Source organism: Micromesistius poutassou, assembly GCF_964030765.1.
Source record: "Micromesistius poutassou genome assembly, chromosome: 4".
Lineage (NCBI taxonomy): Eukaryota > Metazoa > Chordata > Actinopteri > Gadiformes > Gadidae > Micromesistius > Micromesistius poutassou.
In genome coordinates this window covers 17,129,415-17,151,927 of record NC_140274.1, presented here as the reverse complement: position 1 = coordinate 17,151,927, position 22,513 = coordinate 17,129,415, and the positions used below count along the sequence as shown (strand labels likewise).

The window sequence follows — 22,513 nt, the reverse complement described above, 5'->3', positions numbered from 1 at the left end:
AATATAAACAATGCTTTTTACAAAATAGTGACATTATGTATGAGTTCCGCCCCCCTCCCACCACCACGACTTGAATGTGCAAATGAACACTGATCAATTTGACAAAACAGGTCCAAACAAGGCTTTTGTGTCCATTTTCTGCCCAGTTTCTTCATATGGTTTATGGGTCTGTTTCCTTCCTTATGTCTCTCTGGACCGTTTGGACCTAGTCCGTCCTGGTCCGTTGGTCCGCTTGAGGAAATCATATTAGCGAGTTGTCCTTTTAGAAACAGAGTCCTTAGGTTGTTATCTAGTGTCCCAGGAACAGCGATTGATTCCTCTCCAGACCGGCCGTCAGCGGGGGGCCGGGCTGTGGGTTCAGATCCTGATCTCTGCCTCCTCGCTGTGCTCGAGGTGGTGCTCCGTGGCGCTGATCATGGACGCCGAAGGTCCCTGCGAGACGCTGAAGGGCGTGACGGCGGGCGAGCGGGCCGCCAGCGGCGACAGGGACGGAGAGAAGCTGGGGGACATGGCGGCCGAGGAGATGGAGCCGTCGCTGCTGAGTGGGGACCTCCGCAGGGAGGCAAGGTGGGGGAAGGACCTCCCTATGGCGGGCTTGGGGGGAACAGTCTTGGCCCCCGGGTGGGCTACACAGGTGATCAGCGGCGGGGGATCGATCCTGGGCTCGGCCTTTGCCTTGTGGGGGAACGGCCGGCGAGGGTTCGGGGGAGCCGTCTCGTCCTTGAGGCGAGCGATCTCTGTGAACACGTTGGCCAGGGGCTGGAACTGGGGACACCAGTTCAAGAGGTAGTCCCAGTTGTAGCTGCCCCTGAGCTCCTCGTCACTGGCTACGATGGCTGTCAGGGAGCCGTCCACCGGGGGCTTCCCGTCCTCCGGGAAAGCGTAGTCTTTGGAATGAGAGATGTTCAACCCCCGGCCCACGCCCAGGTACCCGCCACCCTCGTCCCTGTAAACGGGCCCCTGTCCGGCCAGCAGGGTGCTGGTCAGGCTGCCCAGTTTCTTGGCCTTGAACCACTGGCTGGCATCCATGGAGGGCTCACCGGAGATGTCCGAGAGCTGGTCGGCGTCCTGCTGGATCCCCGAGTCGGGACCGCGGGCGGAGATGCGCTCCTGCATGGAAGAGGAGATGCTGGAGACGCGTGGGTACTCGTTGATCATGCGGATCTCGTCGTCGTCCGCCGCCTCCGCCTCCGCTGAGCCCCGACCACTGGAGTGGGAGGGGTCCAGGGAGCCGCCGCGGGTGTAGGGACCCCCGCCGTTCCCGCCCTGATCAGGACCGTAGCCAGGAAGCGCCTGGTGGTAGATCATTTCGTTGCCGGCCAGCTTGCTCTCCTCCAGCTTGTGGAGCACAGAGGCAGTCGGCGGAGGGAGGCAGTACGGGCGATGCTCCTTCTTCCGTCGCCTCAGCTTGATGAAGAACAGCGCCACGGCGATGACGATCAGGATGACGATGGTGCCCAGGGAGACGGCGATGACGCTGATCAGCAGCACGTTCATGTTCGAGGGGAGGCCGAAGGCCGTGTGGGTGACGTCGACGGTGACGTGCGCGGTGGCGACGCGAGACCTCTCCAGCGGGCCGTGGGCGACCACGTCAAGGGTCATCGTGCGCACCTCCCTCTTGGAGCGTCCCGAGTGACGGCCGTAGCTGTCCATCTTCAGGGAGATAACGCCGGTCGTCTTGTTGACCTCAAAGTACGGCTGGGAGCTGTCGGCGAGGGAGTAGAGCACAACGCCGTCCACGCCCTCGTCCTCGTCTCGGGCCTGCACCTGGCCAATGCTCTGCCCCTTCCTCGCTCCCTCAGGCACTAGGAAGGAGAACTCGGAGGAGGTGAAGGCCGGGTCGTATTCGTCCTCTCCAGTCACGTACACCTCTACCGTCACCGTGGCGGAATAGTTGCCCGTGTCCATGGCCATTGCCACAAAATGGAAAGAGTTCACCTTCTCGTAGTCAAAGGTATTGCGGGTTCGCACCTCGCCTGAGGTCTGGTTGATGAGGAAAGCTTTTTCTTTAGAGTCATCCAGCATGTAGTATCTCAGCTGGCCAAACACACCCCTGTCCTGGTCGATGGCGTGCAGCACGGTGACCAAGGCGTTCTGGGGCTGGTTCTCCTGGATGCTGGCGCTCAAAAGCTGGAGGGGGAAATAAGGTTGATTGTCGTTGATGTCCTTCACCTCCACGGTGATGGGCGCCAGCGCGTAGTGACCCTGACTGTCACTGGCCTGCACCACCACCACGTGCACCGACCGCCTCTCCCTGTCCAGGGTCTTCTGCAGCCTCAGAGCCCCTGTCCAGTGGTCCACCTGGAACAGGCCCGTCTCGTCCCCAGAGCTGATGGAGTACTGGACCTCCCCGTTGGGTGCAGAGTCCGGGTCGGTGGCCGACAGGTGGAGGATCTCAGCACCGGCAGCGGTCCCCTCGCTCAGCACCACGCTGTACTCGGCCCGGCTGAGGGTGGGCGGGTTGTCGTTGGCGTCCAGGACCCCGATGAGAACGGGCACACTGGAGCTACGCTGGGGGACACCGCGGTCCGACACCACCACGCTCAGGTTGTAGCTCGCCACCGCCTCAAAGTCCAGCCCCTCGGCCAGGATCAGGTTACCGACGGTCTGGAAGCCCCGCCCCTCCAGGAAGCGCACGCTGCTCTCGATCTGGAAGGCGTTGCCCGTGTTGCCGCTGGCGATGGCGAAGTCGAAGGCGCAGTTGTCCCGCGACAGGTCGGCGTCCACGGCTTCCAGGGTAAGGATGGTGGACCCCGGGGGGCCGTCTTCCGGCACGCTGGCTCGGTACTCCGATTGGTGGAAGACGGGGGCGTTGTCGTTTGTGTCCGACACATGCACCTGGACGGTGGCAAACGAGGAGAAGGACGGCGTTCCCAGATCCCGAGCCTCGATCACCACCAGGATGGAAGGGTTCTCCACATCAAACTCTGCCTTCTGGCTGATGAACAGGGTGCCTGGTAGGAGAGAGTTAAAAGCAAGCTTATAAAAGAGGATAAATGGGATCTTGAAGGACCTTCTCCAAGTCTAGAACAAACTATCCTAAATATATCTCTAATGGATTTAATGAATCATTCATAAGATAGATTAGGTTTTGTCTGCTATTAGGTAAATTATAGTAAATTGTGCTTTGGAATTAAGTAGTCATTCTTTTTTTTAGCTGTGAGGCGGTGGTAATTATGTTGAAGAAAATTACAGTATTTGAAATCTTTGCACAGGAGACACGGAAAGAGGAGCTAAAGTACTTCTCCTATCATCTCCTGATGGCAACTTTAGCCAAACATCCGACGTGAGCTGCATTTTATTAACGTTAATGGACACTCAATTATTTAATGTTTCACAATGTCCGGAATAAACTCCAATAGCACTTCTAAATGGCCTGCTGGAAGTGCCTGGGGCTAAAATTTACATTTACATTTAGGGCATTTAGCAGACGCTTTTATCCAAAGCGACTTACAACAAGTACATTTGTCATAAGAAATGAAACAATATATCGCCGTCGGTACAGTCAAGACGTTCATAGAACCAAGTGCAAGTACTAACAATCGCCAGGCTAACCCCATTCCCCGTATACAGCAGTGATAGCTAGCTACTGCAGATGCTAACTAAGTACGTGCTACACAACGCGCGTACACAACACAACAACACAGGCTTAACTACTTAACTACTTGACTATGAGTCAGGGGAAGCTAAACCACTTTTAAACCGCGGTTTAGAAGTCGAGATATTCAGTCAGTGAGAGAGAGTGTTATATAACGACAATGTACTGTTCCTACCATTATTTGAGTCAATGTAGAAAATGTCCCTGGTTGATGACATCACTCGATAGGTGACCTTGCCGTTGTCTGCGGAGTCGCGGTCGGTGGCCGTGACCGTGACAACGGTGCTGCCGGCCGGGAGGTGTTCGGACACGGTGACCTTGACAAACCAGACAAAACGTGACAAACATCAACAACAGTGTTGTAAGCAGACCCTAAAGGTGTGACTTCAACTGAACACCTAACCATTATGACCTGGTATCTCCCCCCTAAGAGAATGTAATTACATCTGCTAAGGAAGTCTCTAACTATTATGAACTACCCCTAAATAATACCAAGTAAGCCATATGCTATTCTGATTCATATGGCTACACTGCACCCTGTCCAGCTGTATCTTTAGAAACTAGGTTGTGCAGCTCTTGCATTAATGTCGCAGCTATTTGGGGCCATTATTGTAGCAGAACTATTTACAAATGTGAGTGGAGAGTTGTGTAACCGTGTCTCAATCGTGTGCGTAATCAGATTTGTAAATGTGTAAGATCATCTCTAAATGCAAGATTTCATTTGTGAATGTGTACATGAAGCTGCAAATGTGTACTCAGAATCGGTGTGTGAGTAATCTGATTTGTAAGTGTGTACAACATAGGCAACATAGATATTAATGGCTGAAAAGTATTTTGATCCAACGCTGGAAATACAGACAGGTTATCAGTTACAACTCAAGTGGGCCTCTTAATTGGTCTCTTAAGTCTTTGGTCTTAAGTCTTTTTACAGATGACTTTTGCTACACATCTGCCGTGGCAGCTATCTGCAAATGCTTGTGGCGATTTGCAAATGTATGTGGTGATTTGTAAATGTGCCTTTCAAGCTATCCAGTCATACCAGCAGTAGACGTAAGCACTCACATTTGTTTAGTAGTTCTGCTACCCCCACGGCCCCCTGTTGCTACTCTCACTGTGTGTGTATTCTTTGATTGTTCTCAGCCTCAGGATAAAGGCGTCTCTGAGCTTAATATCAATAATTAAATGGGTCATGAAATCTTAAATTCCCTCTGCCTGCATCAAGCAAAAAAATGCTAACAATAGACCAATACACAATGATGATTTTCACCTGGTACAGGTCCTGGGTGAACAAGGGTGCGTTGTCGTTGACGTCTTCCACCAGCACAGTGAGGTTGGCCTCACTCTGGTGCCTGGAGTCGGAGGTGCGGACTGTCAGGGTGAACCAGCTCCTCTCCTCGTAATCCAGGGGGCCCGTGAGCGACACGCCCCCACTGTAGCGGTGCATCCCGAAGGCGCCCTGGCAGTCGGCAGCCAGCAGCAGCGTGTAGGACAGGGCGGGCCCTGAATCCACGTCGTTCCCTGTGACCTGGGTGATCACCGTGCCAACCAGGGTGTCTGTGAACAGTGGGGGGTGGAAGAGGCAGGTAAGCGGCCCAAAAAAGATGATCGGATTTTTCTGCTTTCCTTAAAAGGTACATATTCAAATGAGGTTTGTTTGAAGCATGCTCTGAAACCCATTCTGTCACGTCGGCACTAACGCTGCAGCAGCATGAAGAGAGTAGAGAGAGGGAGCGGTTTTGTTTTTTAAAGGTTCCATGGCATGCTATTTTATGGATGCTTTAATATATGTGTTAGTGGGCCCCTAATACAGTACTTGAAAATGTTCAAGAAATTCAGCCTTGGTGCAGAGTTACAGCCACTACGTGCCAGTCCCACAATGAGCTTTCCACAAACGCGCCGTTTCTGTGTCTGTCGCTTTAAATGCTAATGAGGAGGAGAGAGGCGGGTCCAGGTGGAGGGTGGGGGTGTGGCCCTGAGCAGCTTGTGGCCACGGTACCATGCGCTAGTGTTTACAGTGGAACACTGAACACTCCGGGTGCTCCAGCGGGAGTCCTGGAGCTCTAAATCTAAATAATATCATATTATATTTAGATATCTATATAATATAATATATATTATCGTGGTCAAAAGCTGTTTGCGCCTCCTGATGATATTATGAATCTCAAACGACTGCGTCGGGTTCTCAGACGCCTCTGGTTCTTCCACTTCCACGTCAATATTAAGTACAGACTGAACCGCGACATGGAGGAGAAAGGGATTGTTGCCCGCGATTGTTGCCCGGGGTTGTCTCCCGCCGGAGCCCCGCTGCCCACCGGAGCACCGCTGCCTGCCGGAGCCCCGCTGCCTGCTAGCCTGCAGCCTGCAGCAGTACAATCCAACAACCAGACAATCCTGGGCAACAATCCCTTTCTCCTCCATGTCGCGGTTCCCAATTCCTTCTCAACCATGGCCGAGATAACCCCCACTACGAATCTCGTTGTGGAAATACCAGAGACCTCAGAGAACCCGACACAATCTAGTCTTTTCACCAAATGGGAGCTTTATGCAAGCTTGCGTTATTGTGTTGCGTGTTATGCGCCATAACACCAACAGCAGAACGGTTATCCAAATAACAAAGAACACTTGCGTTACAGTGTGTGTATTCACACACACACACACATACACACACACACACGTGGCGCTCGCACGGTCCTAGCTCATTCTCTCATTGGCGGGCCAAATTCTCTAGGCGGGCCAAGCAGAGAAAGGGGAGGTAACCTGGCCCCATATGATGACATATGGGGCCAGATCCCAAATCTGCGCGTTTGAGGGTTTGAGCGTCACCTAACGCAATTCTTAGCTACTGGGGGCCCATAGGCAGGCTAGGGGAACTCATATTAATGTTAGAGAACCTCATAAAGTGAAAATTTCATGCCATGGGACCTTTAAGAAGTTTGACTGGAGCAAGCGATATCCAAATAGTGCATATCGTAACTTGATCAACAGCCATTTTCCCTCGACAGGGCCACACAGTGGTTTTTCCAAAACATATTTCGATTTTTGTTTCCTTCGGTTCCAAATAAATAAAGTGTTTCCATATATGGGAGACTTGTTTGTTGTTCTGGTGCCCAGAAGATAAAGACCCAGACAAGACCTCCAGAGGTTCTGGTGCTGCGGTGTTGGGTGACCTACCCTCGGGCACGCGCACCTCCCTGGGTAGCGGTATGGTGGGACTGTTGTCGTTGAGGTCGATGATGATGACCGTGAGGGTGGCGGAGCCGGCCAGCCGCGGGGATCCCCTGTCTGTCGCCATGACAACCAGCCTGGAGCCACACACATCGTCAGTGTTAGTGTCTGTACAGCTTTTGTTTTGTATTCGTTTTGTCACCCCACATGCAACAGTCTTTGATCACATTTCACCCTCTTTTTTTGTTCACGTCAGACGACATCGAGGCTGATATATTATTTCCCAGCACAAACAGCTCAATCCTTCACACTGAAACAGGAGTGTGAACAGAGTGTACCGTACGGCTGGACAGAATGTGAGTCAGACACTCCTGTATTCACTCAGCACCCCACACACCAGACACAAAACCACAGGAGTCTCACTTTGTGTGTGTCCAGATCTCTCGATCCATGATGGCCGCCGTGGAGACGCTGCCGGTCACCGGGTCGATCTTAAACAAGCTGCTCATGGAGGACGAGCGGAGGGAGTAGCTCACCTGGCCGTTCTGACCCTGGTCCAGGTCGTTCGCAAACACCTGAGGAAGTTAACGCTCGGCGTCAGAAACAACACGCAGGGGGAGAAAAACTGAACACGAACCAGAGACCGAGGAACGAAAACCGAGAGAGGACTTTTTAAACAGGACTAAATCAACTCTGGCGTGACTGAAGCTACACACAAACTACACACATTCAGACGGAGGAGCATAAGAGTAAACATGGAGCGGGTCCAAGAGACGCTGAGGGTATCCAGCTTTCTGGAGTTTTATTCCACAATTTCACACTTCTAACAGCGGCCAAGCGTTATACGGGCTACTCCTTTTCTATTCAGTCATTTAACAGACGCCTTTATCCAATTTCAATTTCAATGCGCTCAGAGTTCTCTGTGTGCATTGAGCGGTGCGCGGTTGGCTGGGTCCCACAGACACGAGGTAATTGTCCCCTGCAGGAGACTGCGTTGCTGCTTCACCTGGATGATGGGGAAGTCGTAGCCCTGCGCCTCGCGGATGTAGGCCACATAGTTCTGGAGCTGGAAGCGCGGCAGGTTGTCGTTCACGTCCTGTATGATCAGGTTGACCGCCATGTAGGAGCTGGACGACGCCGTCTCGGCCTTCACCACCAGGCGGAGTCTCGGGGTCTCCTCAAAGTCCAGTACCTCAGAGTTCTGGACCCAGATTTCGCCTAATGGAAAACATTTATATTTAGACCTTTTAGCAGACCAAAAGTTTTGATCCAAAGAAAGAGTTCAGATCAACCTAACCACTACATCATCCTTGAATACTATTATTGTGTTTTTTGGCTGAACACAGATACAGGTCATTAAAGAGCAGATAGAGGTAAGATAGTGAATACAGAGCCAGGTCATTAAAGAGCAGGTAGGGGATTGACACTACAGAGCCAGATCATTAAGGAGCAGGTAGGGGATAGACAGTACAGACAGGTCACTAAGGAGTAGGTAGGGATTAGACTGTGTTTTGATGGGAAGGTATTTCTGCTTACCGGAGGTGGGGTTGATGCCAAAAAACTGCATCTTGTTCCCGCTGAAGAGGCTGTAGGTTATCCCCATACGCGAGCCGTCTGGGTACTGCGCCTGTGTTTGTATTATAGCTGTACCTAAAGTAGCAAGATATACAAACACAGACATTCAATTTCAACGTTTATACTCACTAACTCACATCTTTAGCCAATACCCCCCCTCATTACACAAAAACATGTGTATTGTATAGTACTACTATAACTGTTTGCACAACCACACACAACCACCAAGATAAATATAGAAAATTAGTAACCTTGTGTTTCCGTATTTCCTATGGCCGCTCTATCCGATTGTCCTTCTTTAAACCAGGCTGTGCAATACTAGCAATTAGCTTCTAGCTACTTCAATCATGACCGCATGCTTTGACTGTTCCCAGCCTCACTTGTACATCGCTTTAGAACCAAGGGGTCTGCTAAACGACCAGACGTATGTGCACCGCAAAGTCACACGACCACCAACCTTTGACGGCGTTCTCCTGCACGCTGACGTCCCGAGCGTTGCGCGGGAAGCGGATGCCCCGGTAGCTCTGCTCGCGGACGTAGACGATGACCACGCCCAGGGAGGACTGGGACGGGGAGCCCTGGTCCATGGCCTCCACGATGAGGGTCCGCTGGCTCTGGGTGAGGCCCTGCAGCCGCTCCGTGGCCTGGATGTCCCCCGTCAGGGAGTTGATGCTGAAGCCGCGCACGGGGCTGGCGAAGCGGTAGAACACAGAGCCGTTGGCCCCAAAGTCCTTGTCCTCGGCCCGCATGGTGGCCAGCACGCGGTGGCTGGTCCCGGCTGTGGCCGACACGTTGATGACCAGCGGGTCCTGCACGAAGAAGGGGGCGTTGTCGTTGACGTCCTGGATGTAGACGGTGACGTGGGCGCTGGCGTTGAGCGGGTTGGACGGCGAGGAGTCGGCGGCGTGCACGTCAAAGCCGTACGAGCCCGTCTTCTCGCGGTCGAGCGGCGCCGCCGTGATGATGCGTCCGGTGTGCTGGTCCACGATGAACACGCCCCGGGAGCCCCCGCTCAGGAAGTACACCACCTGGCCGTTGGCGCCCGTGTCCAGGTCGCCGGCCTTCACCTCCAGCACGAAGGAGCCCACCTGGACGTCCTCCGAGACGTCGGCGGTGTAGCTGGCGCTCTGGAAGCGCGGGGCGTGGTCGTTGACGTCCAGGACGCTCACCTCCACGGTGACGGTGCCGCTGAGGGCGGGGCGACCCTGGTCCTGGGCCACCACCGTCAGGCTGTAGCGGGCCTTCCTCTCCCGGTCGAGGGGCCTCGAGGTGGACAGCATCCCCGATCGCCGGTCCAAACGGAAGTCTGACGATGTGTCGCCCGCTGCAAAAAGAGGAGGGAGAGAAATCATCCATTAGTCAATACGTTCATTGATTATTTTATCATCAACAAATGCATATAAAAAAAACGCAAGTAAGCTTGTTCAAATTACAACAAACTAAGCTCACTGTAGTGGAATTAGAGTGGGGATGATAGGATTAATTATTATTCTGCACCTGTAGGATATAACCTCAGCAGTTAGTCTGTACTTGATTTGCTCCCCTCCCTCTCCTGCCATTTTGTCGTTTATCACCTTTCTATCCCTCACCTTATTTTGTAGATTATCTCCCCTCTCTCACCTGTTAGTTTGTAGTTTATCTCCCCTCTCTCCCCTGTGTCTTGGTCTGTGGCCCTTAGTGGGAAGAGATCTGACGGCTCAGCATTTTCTGGAACATCGATGCTGTAGTACAGCCGTCCGAACACCGGAGCGTTGTCATTTTCGTCGGTCACTCGGATCTTGACTGTCGCCTTGGCAACGTTGGGCGGAAGTCCTCCGTCTTTGGCGTACACTTTAAGAAGGGAATGACAGCAGACAGCAAGCTTAATATCCTCATCACTGATGTAGCGCAGCAAGTAATGCTTTAATATTTAGTCATTTCGCAGCTTTTAGCCAGAGCAGCATACAGGTGTTCAAACGATGTACCCTTCGGCTTGGACTCAAACACCCTGAGCCCCCTAGGATGTTTTAAGAAGCAGTGAGGTGTGGGAGGGTTGTACCTGTCAGTGTGTAGTACTCCTGGATCTCCCTGTCCAGGACCTTGGCTGTTGTTATGACGCCAGTTGCCGGGTCAATATTGAAGCCCTCTCCAGAAATCCTGCCATATGTCACATGACCATTGGTCCCTGTGATGATGAACGCAGAGTTAGGATACATTAAAGAGGGTTCGGATTGATGACTATTAAAATTGTGTAAACATAAGCTTTTAAATAACTGTCTATTTAAAACATCGGGTAATACTAGAAATTAACATTCCTTTAGACATATTTGTGCAAATGTGTCTTAGTAATTAACATTTCTCGTGTTCTAATGATCAAACTGAGCCTTTGGTTATAAAATAACACTCAGGCTCTGGAAGTGTGCGTGCGTGAATAGAGTATTTACATTTCCTTCCCTCCAAATAGTTCTTTGGAGGGGAGTTTTTATTTGTTCCTGGTTTTGTTGTGCGTGTGGTTTTGCCGCGTGAGCAGTCGCTGGGCTCCATCAGGTGTCTGGCTTCCAGCTTGCGTGCTAACACAGAGCTCCACTTGGCAAGCTCACCTGTTTGTTTGGCTAATTGTGCTTGGAGAGAGACTTTATAAGTGCCTTGACTAAGGCCAGGAGAATGTTCCCCCCCCAACCCCCTGTCTACCACCACCACCACCACCGATTCCTCTGTACTGTTCAATTAAAAGCGTTAATGCGGGCCATGTGTACAAGCCTTCAGCACATGTGACGTAGGTGGTATCGACAGAGCGCTATGAGCTCGGGCTCTCTTGGGTGGTAAGGGAGGAGGGGGTTGGGTGGGGTGGAGAGGGTGACTCAAACGCGAGTCAGACTTCGAAGATCAATAAAGTTTGGTCAATAAAGTTGCAGAGACCAGCAGATATGGACCACCACATTGCTCATGTACTCCTCATCTGCTGTTTGCAATTCAAAACCCGGACAAACCAAAAAATCTATCCCAAAAAAATCCATCCATTTTTCTCACAACAATAGATACACATCTTGGACATATTTACAACTAAATATGTTATTGCAGAATTGATTATCCCATTCTGCTAGCATTCTGCGAGACTGAATCTGAATCACTAATTTGGGCGTTAGTACATTCACAAATCACAAATCCGTTTTTCTATTACTGGTACAATGTATGACAATACTTTCTACGGGGTTGTCAAACGGCAATGGCGTGTAGAAGCTGAGTTGACATACCGGAAATAGCATAATGTTCACACCTATACCCTTAGCCAACTGTTAGCCCTTACTATCCTTCTCTCATCTCTTCTTTCATCTCCTTCTCTCTCTCCTCCTCTCATCTCCTCATCCCCTACTCCTCTCCTCTCCCTCTCCTCCTCTCCTCTCCTCCCCTACTCCTCTCCTCCTCTTCTCCTCTCTCTCTCCTCTCAACTCCCCTCATCCCCTAATCCTCTCCTCCTCTCTCTCTCCACCTCTCATCTCCCCTCATCCTCTCCTCCTCTCTCTCTCTCCTTCTCTCATCTCCCCTCATCCTCTCTTCCTCTCTCTCCTCCCCTTATCCCCTCCTCCTATCCTCTCTCTCTCTCCTCTCCTCTCCTCCTTCCCTCCTCTCCTGGGGGAGGTTTATTGATAAAGTATAGGTAACTTAAATGATCATAGGACGAATCAGGCCTGAGACTGGACTCACCTTGGTCCAGGTCTACGGCGGACACCACCAGGACACTGAACCCTGGGGGGCGGTTCTCTGGGATTTCGGCATCGTACTGGACCTCCTCGAACTGGGGAACCTCGTCGTTGACGTCGATCACGTGCACGCAGAGCAGCTGGCTGGACGTGCGCTGAGGTATCCCATGATCCTTAGCGACCACTGTGAGGTTGAAGGTGTCCTCCTCCTCCCTGTCCAGAGGCTTGAAGATGGACAAGGAGCCTGCAGGAGACACCAGAGTTGGGTTGTTTAGTCTCCTCAGTGTGTACTTATTCAGCGGACTGGATGCAATTACGTGTGTGTATGATTCCTGGACCCTGTTTGGATTTTGTTGTGACCTTGTTGTATGGGGCTTTTCGTCAAGGTTTCTCTACTCTACTTCAGCTGGTTGTTAAAGGTTAAATCAAAATAAATAAATAGTTTGTTGTTTAGTGAGTTGTTTTATTCAACATGACTTACAGTGCATTCAGATACAGGTCAGGTTAGGGATTTGCCTTTTTTTCTCAAAGACGCCTAAAGGTAGGTTGCATAAGTTGGGGATGAAACCCAGTTCTTTGGAGAGGCTGGGTGTCAACCGTCAACACCACGTCACTATCTTCGCCCCCTGTGAGGAGGTATTGTCTTTGTGCATTGTGTTTCAGTATTGAGTTTGGAAAATACAGAGAACACGATGGAAGCAGTTATCTGAGGCACTCACCGGCCCCAGATACTGCATGTATTTAGTAATCCTCAGAAAAAACTAAAGTGAGAAAATGTGTCGTGTGAGGGCCGAATCAAAGTTAACCAACTCCCCAGCAAGTCCCGCCCACCTATGTGAACTACCGCCGCCACTGCAGTAAAAGCCCCACGTACCTGCGTTGTGCTACCACCTCTGCAGTAAAAGCGCAAAACTGGCCTGGCCGCAGTTTATGAGTTTTTCCATTGGAGAGCGCGCCACAGCCATGAAGGGAAAACAGTAAACACACGTTGGAGACACGCAAACGCCAGGCCTTCCGTGCTCGGGGGAAATTAGGGGCACCCTCCATTTTTTCATTAAGCTGTCCTACGAGGGTTAGAACTTGCATTGATTCAATTTAAATTTCATGCCCGGCCTAGAATGAGCCGCAACTGGGAGGGGGGAGAGGGAGGGAGAGAGGTAATGAGTAAGTGAGAGAGGCAGTGAGAGGGTGGTAGTGAGAGTGAAAGAGAGGGAGAGTGGGGCACTGTGGCTGTTATGTTTTCGTTTCACCAATCTCGTGTCTTCGCTTGTATCTCTGAGATAACTCTCCTCTAAGCCTTTAATCTGTTTCGAGTTACGAGACAGAGTATTTCTCCCCCTGAAGTTTGACTCCTCCTTGAGCCGGCCTTAAAGCCCAGGTCTCTGATAACATGTGGAGAGGAGAAGAGAGACACATGGAGATATAAAAGGGTGGAGGAGGTGGGGGGGAGGTAGGGCACTCTTAACGTGGAGAGAGGGGAGAGGAGGGCTCTTATTCTGGATGTTTCCGATTCCTTCGTCTTTGTGCCTGCGTGGGGGATTGGCTGTGGCTCTCGGGGTTTAACTGAGGTGAACGCACCGGAGCTGAGACGACGGAGACAACTGCTTACCCCCACCCGACCTCCCCGCACCCTGTATTAACACACAGGTCAGCCGTACAGGCAGACGCTTGTAATGATTAATCGACTTTAAAGACGGCATTTGAATTTGGAGGATCTTAGGCTTGCCATCCTAGTCTGTTTATATGATTCACCCCCCACCCCGCCCCCCCAATTAATCATACATCAGAAGTCTGACATTGATTAGTGGAAGTTCATAGTTTGAACTGGCCAATAATTTCAATGTCGCCATCAATTCATATTCCTTGTGGATGGGTTCGCTGCTTCTGTACAGTACTTTTAAGTTCTATATAAAACAGGATATTAAGGCGGGATATTCATCTATCAGGGATACGATATGATCTTTGAAGTTTGATTGGAAAATGTAATTACACCTCTTTCTCCATTTAACGCAGAGCAGGGCTGGATAATTGAGGCTTAGAAGATAATAGAAGCAGAAGAAGAGCTATGTCACCAACAAGCCGGAGACTAGAATCTCAACGTTCACCATATTTCACCCGAAACCTTCCCATTTAATGCTAGCTGCTATTTATTTATTATTATTCAAATGCCATTGCTAGCCACTAACGCTAGATACTATTGGTAGCAACTAACGTTAGCCGATCATGTTAGCCACCAACAAAGGCCTAACGGTAGATGCGTATAGCTGCTAACGGCGGCTGCTTACGTTAGCTGCTAACGGTAGCTGCTTAGCCTTCTATTCTTTGGTGAGTATGCTTTGACGCTAAGCTAATGAGAAGACAATGAGATGATCCGTGAGCCCTAGGTAGGGAGCTCCTCAGAGCAGGTGCCCCAGGAGGGGAGGGGGGTAGAGACGGGTGACACGCATGATGGACTTTGACCGGCCCCTTGAGGGGAGAACGGGAGGCAGCGTGGAGGGGTGAAGGGGGGGGGTGGATGCAGTGTTGATGGTGGGAGGATTAGGGCATGTTGGAGGACGGGTGAGGATGGAGGGCTGAGGGGTGGAGTGGATATTCGGGGGGGTGGGGGTGGTGGGGGGAGGATAGGAGGTGGAGAGGTAACAGGAGGGTGGAAAGAGGGGCGAGGAGTGGGGGGGGGGGGGGGGGGGGGGCACGTGTCTCGACACCACAATATAAGCCCCCAGGACCACAGGGTCAGAGGTCAGCCCTAAGTGACCTGTGCTTCCATATGAGTACACACAAATATATACACATAAACACACACACATGTGCGTGAACATATAGAACCACAATGTACATTTACGAAATATACATACACACATGTATACAGATCAAGACACATGGGTCGCTTTCATACACCTACACATTTGTGTGTATACACACACACCTACACACACACATGCGTAACTGATCCTTCCACTAATGGTTCCCAGAAGCCTGAAAGGTTCTTTGGTCTTTCATGGGAATAGACCCACACTAACACATGATGATGATGTGTGTGTGTGTGTGTGTGTGTGTGTGTGTGTGTGTGTGTGTGTAAATGCAGGTTTTTGTAGGCCCCTGTGCCTGTTTGGACTTCAACTGTGAGAAATAAGTCATGAAAGGTGAAGCAAGAGTCAACCTCAAAAATAGGACGAATAGTGTTACAGCACTGTGTGTGTGTGTGTGTGTGTGTGTGTGTGCGTGTGCGTGTGCGTGTGCATGTGCGTGTGTGCGTGTGTGTGTGTGTGTGTGTGTGTGCGTGTAGTAGTAGTAGCAGGGGCTTATGTTTTTAATCAAGTGGAACAAGGTCTATTGGTTTGCATCCTTTAACAGCTCATGCACTTACAGCGCTCCACGTACACTGGCATTAATAGCTCTCCACATGCCCCCTCCTCCCCCACTACTAGTCAAGTCCGTTTTATTAGCACAGCCCTTAATCACGGTTCCAGTCTCAAAGGGCTTCAGAGGCCCCGCATTACAACACCCCCTAACCCTGAGCCCTGTGAAGTACTTCAAACTGTTCAAACCCAGAGGGAAGGAACCCAGAAGAGGGATCCCTCCTTCCAGGGGTGGTCTGGAGGGCGACAGTTTAATATTTTTTCCCGAAAATTAGATGAATCAGATCCCGGGAAAAGACGACCCATTTCCCGGGAATTCCGGGAAATAGCTGTTGTTTTTTTTATTTTTACATTTTTTAGCCCAAGTAGGCCTAATGCATCATTCAAATATGCGTTCCCAAATCCCAAACTGACATTTTTTACATCATTAGGGCAAAATAACACAGTTTATGTCCATCAACACAGTTTGCAATGATCAATTCTGCTGCGTCACATCTGCTGCAGCGCTAATTATGAAATGCCAGGTGGATTGTCTGTGACTTGTCTTCTGAAAATCTAGGCAACCCTTATAAAACCAATATTTTACAGAACTCCATTATAAAAACTAACGAAAAGTAAAACATTGAATGATTCCTAAACCATTCTGTTAAACTAAATCCATTCTGCTCCGTTTTATTTCCCGTTTCCCGTCATAAACTTTCCCGGGAATCGGGAAATAGTCTTGATCAGATTTCCCGGGAATCCCGTTTCCCCTTGGGACGGGTGCATCCCGGACATATGATGGCAGTATGAATAAGCCGAGCAGCGGTCACCAGTAGTTACCTGTGTTGGGGTTGAGGGAGAAGGCGCCCCCGGCGTTGCCCGACTCGATGCTGTAGGTGACGCGTCCGTTCTCCCCCTGGTCCGCGTCCCTCGCCACCACGTACAGCGCCACGAAGCCCACGGGCTGGTCCTCCATCACGCTGACCGCCGCCGGCGAGCTGAACGCCGGCGCGTTGTCGTTCTCGTCCGTCACGAAGACCCGCGCCGTCACCGAGCCCCGCCGCCGCTGGCCGGCGTCCGGCGCCGAGTCGGTCGCCTGGACCACCAGGATGAGGGAGGAGGTGACCTCGTGGTCCAGCGCCCGGCCCAGGGAGAGCACGCCGGTGGCGGGGTCGAGGCTCAGCAGCCCCGGGACGTCGGGCCACTGCCGCAGGATGGCGTAGCTCAGCTCGCTGTTGGGCCCGCCGCCGTCGCCGTCCGACGCCTGGAAGGTGAAGAGGGAGGAGCCGGCGGCCGCGCCCTCCGAGACCACCACGGTGACCGGATCCTCGGGGAACTCGGGCGAGTGGTCGTTGCTGTCGGCGACGTCGATGTCCAGACGCACCAGGGTCCGGCCGCCGGAGCCCGTGGGGTCGGGCGACGGGTCGTCCACCTCGATCTGCAGCGTGTAGCGCGTGTCCCGCTCGTAGTCCAGCGGCCGCGCCAGGTAGACGTCGCCCGTGTGGCGGTCCACGGCGAAAGTGCCGTCCGGGTCGGAGCCCCCCACCACGGTGTAGGTCAGCCGGCGGGGCGGGCGGGCGTCCGGGCCCGCCGGGTCCCGGTCGCCCGCCTGGAGCCGGACCGACCCGAGCACCGAGCCCGGAGTGGCCTCCTCCACCGAGTTGAAGGTCAGGGAGACGGAGTTGGCGGTGGAGGAGGGTCTGGTCAGGCTGAGCACCTGGAGAGATTGAGATCACGTCACGTGTTACGATGGTTTATCACAATGTGTGTGTGATATCTATTCCACCATCCATTCAATGAATGACAATAATAAGAATAAAAGATAACATCAACATCAACGCATCAGATCTTGGATACTTTTGAGTATCCAACATCTGAGTGTTCCTTAATCGATTGGGGAACAGCAGCTGATTGTAATCAATATGTGAATCAACTGATGAACTGCGGCCAGTGATCTGTAGAGGGCTGACTTTTTGGCTTCACACACCGTCACACAACCACTAAGAGCAGGGACGGGGCCGGTTGCCATGAAGAATCAACAAACACCGGTGTAATGGTTCTCGCTCCCGCTCCGATCACTCTCCAAAAAGAAGAAAAATGGACACAAACAAATCCCATATCTGTTGATTACATGAACCTGATATCTGATGACATCAGGGACATAGCGCCTGGGGCTGAATTCGGTTTTCAATTTCCAAAGCAATAAATAAAAAAACGATCCAATGGAAATCAGCAAAGCGGAAACAGGCTGTGCACAACCTGCAGAGTTCCAGGAGAATGAAAAGTCATTCGTAAAAAGTTTTTGTCCGACTCAGGTTACGCGATAACAACTTGGTAAAAGTACTATTAATCAGAACGGGAAGCGGGGAGGTCATTAAATAACCGACGCTAGGACACGGAGGAGCTCGCTGCACACGATGCACCTGATGACCCCGACATGTGACTTCAAAGTCACACGGCTTTAACTCTCCCGCTCTCTTGTACCAGAGAGGAAGTCTATCAGTTACACGGGCGACACGCTGTTCTAATAGAACCGTTGCCTTGGAGACAGAATCAAAGGCCTGACTTGAAGTTAGACAAGCGGTAAAGTTACAGAAATATAGAGAGCTGTAAAGAGCTGTTATAATTATTATTATTATTATTATTAACAGTGGGAGAGAGAGAGAGAAAGAGAGAGAGAGAGAGAGAGAGAGAGAGAGAGAGTGAGAGAGAGAGAGAGAGAGAGAGAGAGAGAGAGTTTAAGCACCTGTGAGAGTGAGTGACAGAGGGAGGGAAAGAGTGTTGACTTAATTCAGCAGCCTTAGTGACAATAATTATCCAAGCTTACTTCCTTCATCCTTACAAGATTATATAACATACACAGTTGGCCCACATTTCAAAATAAGACATCCTTCATGTCAAAGGGGAACTGAACTTTAAAGGACATCCCACGTCATATATGATGGGGGATGCGGGATCCCACAGTAAATTAGCCTCAGCCTTTCCCTGCAAGGCCACGGATTAGGATAAAATGATGGATAAAAACACTGGAATGGTGTAATCTGGCTGACGTTGGTGTTTAAGCAGTTAATTATTGTACTAATTAATTTCTACAATCGTCAGCGTATACCTGACCGGAACGAGGGAGCGAGAAAACATGCAAGAATGATGGAGCGGAATTTATATCCATTGTTTATGACTGAGCTCCACCATGCTGGCGGCCGGCCAACCTCCCCCTCGTCTATTAAATATTAACTTCAATGCTGTGTTTGAGCCACACAACCCCACTGTCTTATTGGAAAAAGGGGGGGGGGGTGGGTGGGGGGCTACTGTGTTAGGAAGCATTGAAGTCTCCTGGCGGTCGACTCTTGATCAGCCAGCTGGACCTCATCAGGAGCAGACTGGGAGCGTGTGGTTCGCCTCCGTGCCTCTGCTTCCATCCTCCCCCACCCAGGCGGGGTGGGGGAGGATGAGGAGGAGGAGGAGGAGGAGGAGGAGGGACACGTGATGACTAGACGCAAGGGCCGATGAAGGACGTGCTTGTTGAAGGACGAGACGCATGTGTTGGGGTGGGACGAGAAGGAGGAGGAGAAAGCTTGCAATGAAAGATGTATTTGTGGGAGCTGCTGAGTACAGTGGAGGACAGGAGGTGCAGGGGGAGGTATATTATACCGCCAGGTGTGAGCATGATTAGCCGTTACAAGCCGTTTTGAAAATCGGCAAGTGAGCGTGTCCACCTAGATGCATGACGGCTAGATGAGCAACGTTTGCTACAGTCCACCGGGTCGGCCGGTAGACTGATCTATCCGGCACACGTCCAGGTGGACACACCCACTTGTCAGAAGAGGCCAATTTCCAAAACAGCCTGTGACGGCTAATCACACTCACACCTGGTGATGCAACATGTCACCTTTACGTGTGTGCTGGAGGAGAGGCGCTGGAGGGGGGTCGCGGTGCAGCGGGTGGTTGTGCTCACCTGTATCTGGAGGGAGCAGGAGGAGCTCCTGGGAGGGAGGCCTCTGTCGCTGGCCGTCACCACCAGGCTGTACTCTCCTCTCTCTGATTGGCTGAGAGGAGAGGAGGAGTGCAGGTCGCCGGTGCTGGGGTCCAAGGTGAAGCGCTCGGCCCTGGGCCCTGGGGGGGTCACGAGGTCAGAGGTCAAGGGGTCGTCTAGGAATCGCCCCATTTGTTCCCTCGTTCCCTCGTCCCTATGTAGACCCGACCGTATATCGTACTCTGATTATGCGCCGTTAATCCATCGTCGTAGCGTTTATTGGTTGCATAGCCTAGCTGACACGCGTTAGTTGTCTCCCTGTGCCAGCTCATTTGCATAAATGACCTGATTAATCTGATGACAATGAAAACCACCATGCATCGTGTGAGGTGCATTATGGGTATTTAATTTATTTTAAGTGCACCATATGGGCACAAGTAGACCAATTCCATCAACTTTGTTGTGCTGGACTACTGGAATTTAGAGAGCACTATGAAATATCAGATCTAATATCAGATCTACTGTAGCTGTTTGTACTACTTAAGAAACACTGAATAAATGACTAAATTTGGTTCTGATTGCTATGGCTACTCGGCAACCTGTCCAGTTGTTGTTTTTTAAACTAGATCGTCATTTTAACTTTTTGCAACTATTCCGGTTTTTGCATGTTTTGGTATGCTCAGCCTCACCTTTTTGTATATTTGAATAAAAACAGCTGCTTTATTTCAGTCTAAATGTTCCCCCCAAGGGGAAAAACTGTGTTTAATTTTAATTTTCAATGTGAAGCGTTTTTTGAAAAGCCACCGCAGCATAAAAGATACACACAGACACACAGATGTGTTTATGTACACACCTCTCTCACTCACACCATATGACCACACACCTCTCTCCGTCTCACCATATGACCACACACCTCTCTCACTCACACCACATTAGGATGTGAATAACTCAAATTTTTCATGGTCGAATAATCAGCGGGTGGTGTGAACGAATAATCGATTATTCGATGTGTGCCGACATTCACAAAGGCAGCCATGGATCATCGGCAAGAAATCACTTAATATCTTAAACGCAAAAAAACTAACTTTAACAGTGATCAGTGTTTGTGTTGTATGCATATATATTAATATTTATGCTTGTGTATTGTGTATATTGTTTTTCTGTACATGATTAATAATAATAAAAAAAAAAACTAATAGTGCTACAGAACCAACATTAGTTCCGTCCTTTAATTCTTGTTTATTTGAATGGGAAAAAATGTTAACGGTCCAAATGTAAAAAATCGACTTTGACCCTCAGGAACAAATAATCAAATATTCTGACCCATCCCTACACCACATAACCACATGCTCACACGTCGGGTGTAGCGTTGCATGCAGAAGTGCGCGGTGTGCTACAGCACTGCGTCTACCTGAGAGGGCGTAGGTGACCGAGCCGTTTTCCCCCTCGTCGGGGTCCTTGGCGTGGACAGTTCCGATCAGGAACCCTGGGGCCTGCCCCTCCATCACCTGCAGGAGGAGAGAGAGGAGAAAACACCATGACCACACCACACCGTGGGGGTACCTTCACCTACACCTGGCTTCACCGGGGTAAACGCCCGTGACCTGGCTGACTGTGGCAACCGGGATAAGCGGTGTGAACCTACAACACCTTGGTAACCACTCTAAACCAAGTAGCCTGACCCTGCTAGGGGGTCATCTGGATAACCTTAATAACATGTGTGTTCTTTGTTATGGAGACTGCCCGTTGCTGCGTTCCCACGGTTCCGTCAGCGTGTGTAAAGTCACATCAAACTCGTTTTAAATGCTTTAATCTGATGGTTTAAGAAACGGCGGAGAGTTTGATTCTACACTCCCAACGACTAACATAAAGGACAGTAGGCCTGTTACCCACACGGCATCACGACCACCACCGCGAGCTGTGGGGTGACGTTTCAGGTTCATCCTGACCTGCATGCTGAGGCTCTTGCCGGGCGTGTGGGCGCTGAAGGCGGGCGCGTTGTCGTTGTCGTCCTGGACGGTGATGAAGGCCGTGCCGGTGGAGCTGCGCGGGGGGGATCCTCCGTCCTGCACCAGCAGCAGCAGCTGGTGGCTGGACTGGTGCTCGCGGTCCAGGGCCTCTCTGGTGCTGATCTCCCCTGGAGAGGGGAGGGGGGGGGCGGAGGAGGAGGAGGAGAGGAGAGTGAGAGGAGGGTGTGAAGAGGATGAGGAGGATGAGGAAGAGGATGAGGTTGAGGGGGAGGAGGAAAAGGAGAGGAAGAGGGTGAGAAGTAGGAGGAGGAAGAGGGTGAGGGGGAGGAGGAAAAGAAGAGGAAGAGGAGGAGGAAGAGGGTGAGGAGGAGGAGGAGGAAAAAGAGAGGAAGAAGAGGAAGGTGAGGAGGAGGAGGAAGAGGTTTAAGAGGAGGAGGAAAAGGAGCAGGAGGGTGAGGAGACAGACAAAGAGGAAGAGGAGAAGAGGAGGAGAGAAGGGGGAGGAGGAGGATGTGATGGGGGAGATGGAAAGTAGGAGGGTAATAGGTATGAGGAAGCAGAGTAGGACAATGTTGGAGGAAGATGAAGAAGAGTAGGGATAAGAGGAGGAAGAGGATCTGAGGAGGCCCCACAGGAAGTCTCAAAAGCACCTGAATATTAATGAGAGATTAAAGACTCAGACAGCTTTGATCATTCTCACACATACACAAACACCCCCACACCCACACACACACACACACACATACAAATTCACATGCATGCAAATACACACTGGGTGGTTTTGACAGCTGATTATGCACCAGTGCCGTGGTAACAGCCAACCAATCCCAGCTCAGCTCACATCTCCTCCATCATCTCATTCACAATGGAAGAGGGCATCATTCACTACCCTGAATGCATGTCCTGATTACTGATTAGCTAATGGGCCTTTTGTGACGAGGACTGGGAAACGGAAACAAACGGTTTGTGGCTGAACAAAGAGGTCACAGACATCTCAGACACTCATGTGGCTGCACGTGTTACTATGGCAACATGAGGGGACCTGGACGCATGGGGATGCAGCTCAGTGTGGGATATATTAACATTTAGTGGTAACACTACGCAATGGCTCTCCTTACCCCGGACAGCATCACAATATAAGCACTGTAGCACCTTCTGTTCTTCATCTCGAGAACAACATGTTGATGTAACTAATGAACTAATCCGTTTAA

General features: G+C 51.0%; 1 protein-coding gene across 1 annotated transcript in view; it reads right to left on the bottom strand.

Annotated features, from left to right (window-relative positions):
• Positions 1-357: 357 nt before the first annotated feature.
• Positions 358-22,513, bottom strand: part of dchs1a (dachsous cadherin-related 1a) — a gene marked incomplete at both ends in the record, with an annotated part of 89,580 nt that continues 67,424 nt past the window's right edge. The window contains 15 exons of the mRNA XM_084466375.1: positions 358-2,954; positions 3,774-3,915; positions 4,866-5,152; positions 6,770-6,900; positions 7,187-7,338; positions 7,770-7,981; positions 8,300-8,413; positions 8,796-9,662; positions 9,959-10,168; positions 10,377-10,502; positions 12,023-12,262; positions 16,200-17,076; positions 19,315-19,472; positions 20,744-20,840; positions 21,282-21,469. Coding sequence (XP_084322501.1) covers positions 358-2,954; positions 3,774-3,915; positions 4,866-5,152; positions 6,770-6,900; positions 7,187-7,338; positions 7,770-7,981; positions 8,300-8,413; positions 8,796-9,662; positions 9,959-10,168; positions 10,377-10,502; positions 12,023-12,262; positions 16,200-17,076; positions 19,315-19,472; positions 20,744-20,840; positions 21,282-21,469 — 6,398 coding nt within the window. The remainder of the gene's footprint in view (positions 2,955-3,773; positions 3,916-4,865; positions 5,153-6,769; positions 6,901-7,186; positions 7,339-7,769; positions 7,982-8,299; positions 8,414-8,795; positions 9,663-9,958; positions 10,169-10,376; positions 10,503-12,022; positions 12,263-16,199; positions 17,077-19,314; positions 19,473-20,743; positions 20,841-21,281; positions 21,470-22,513) is intronic.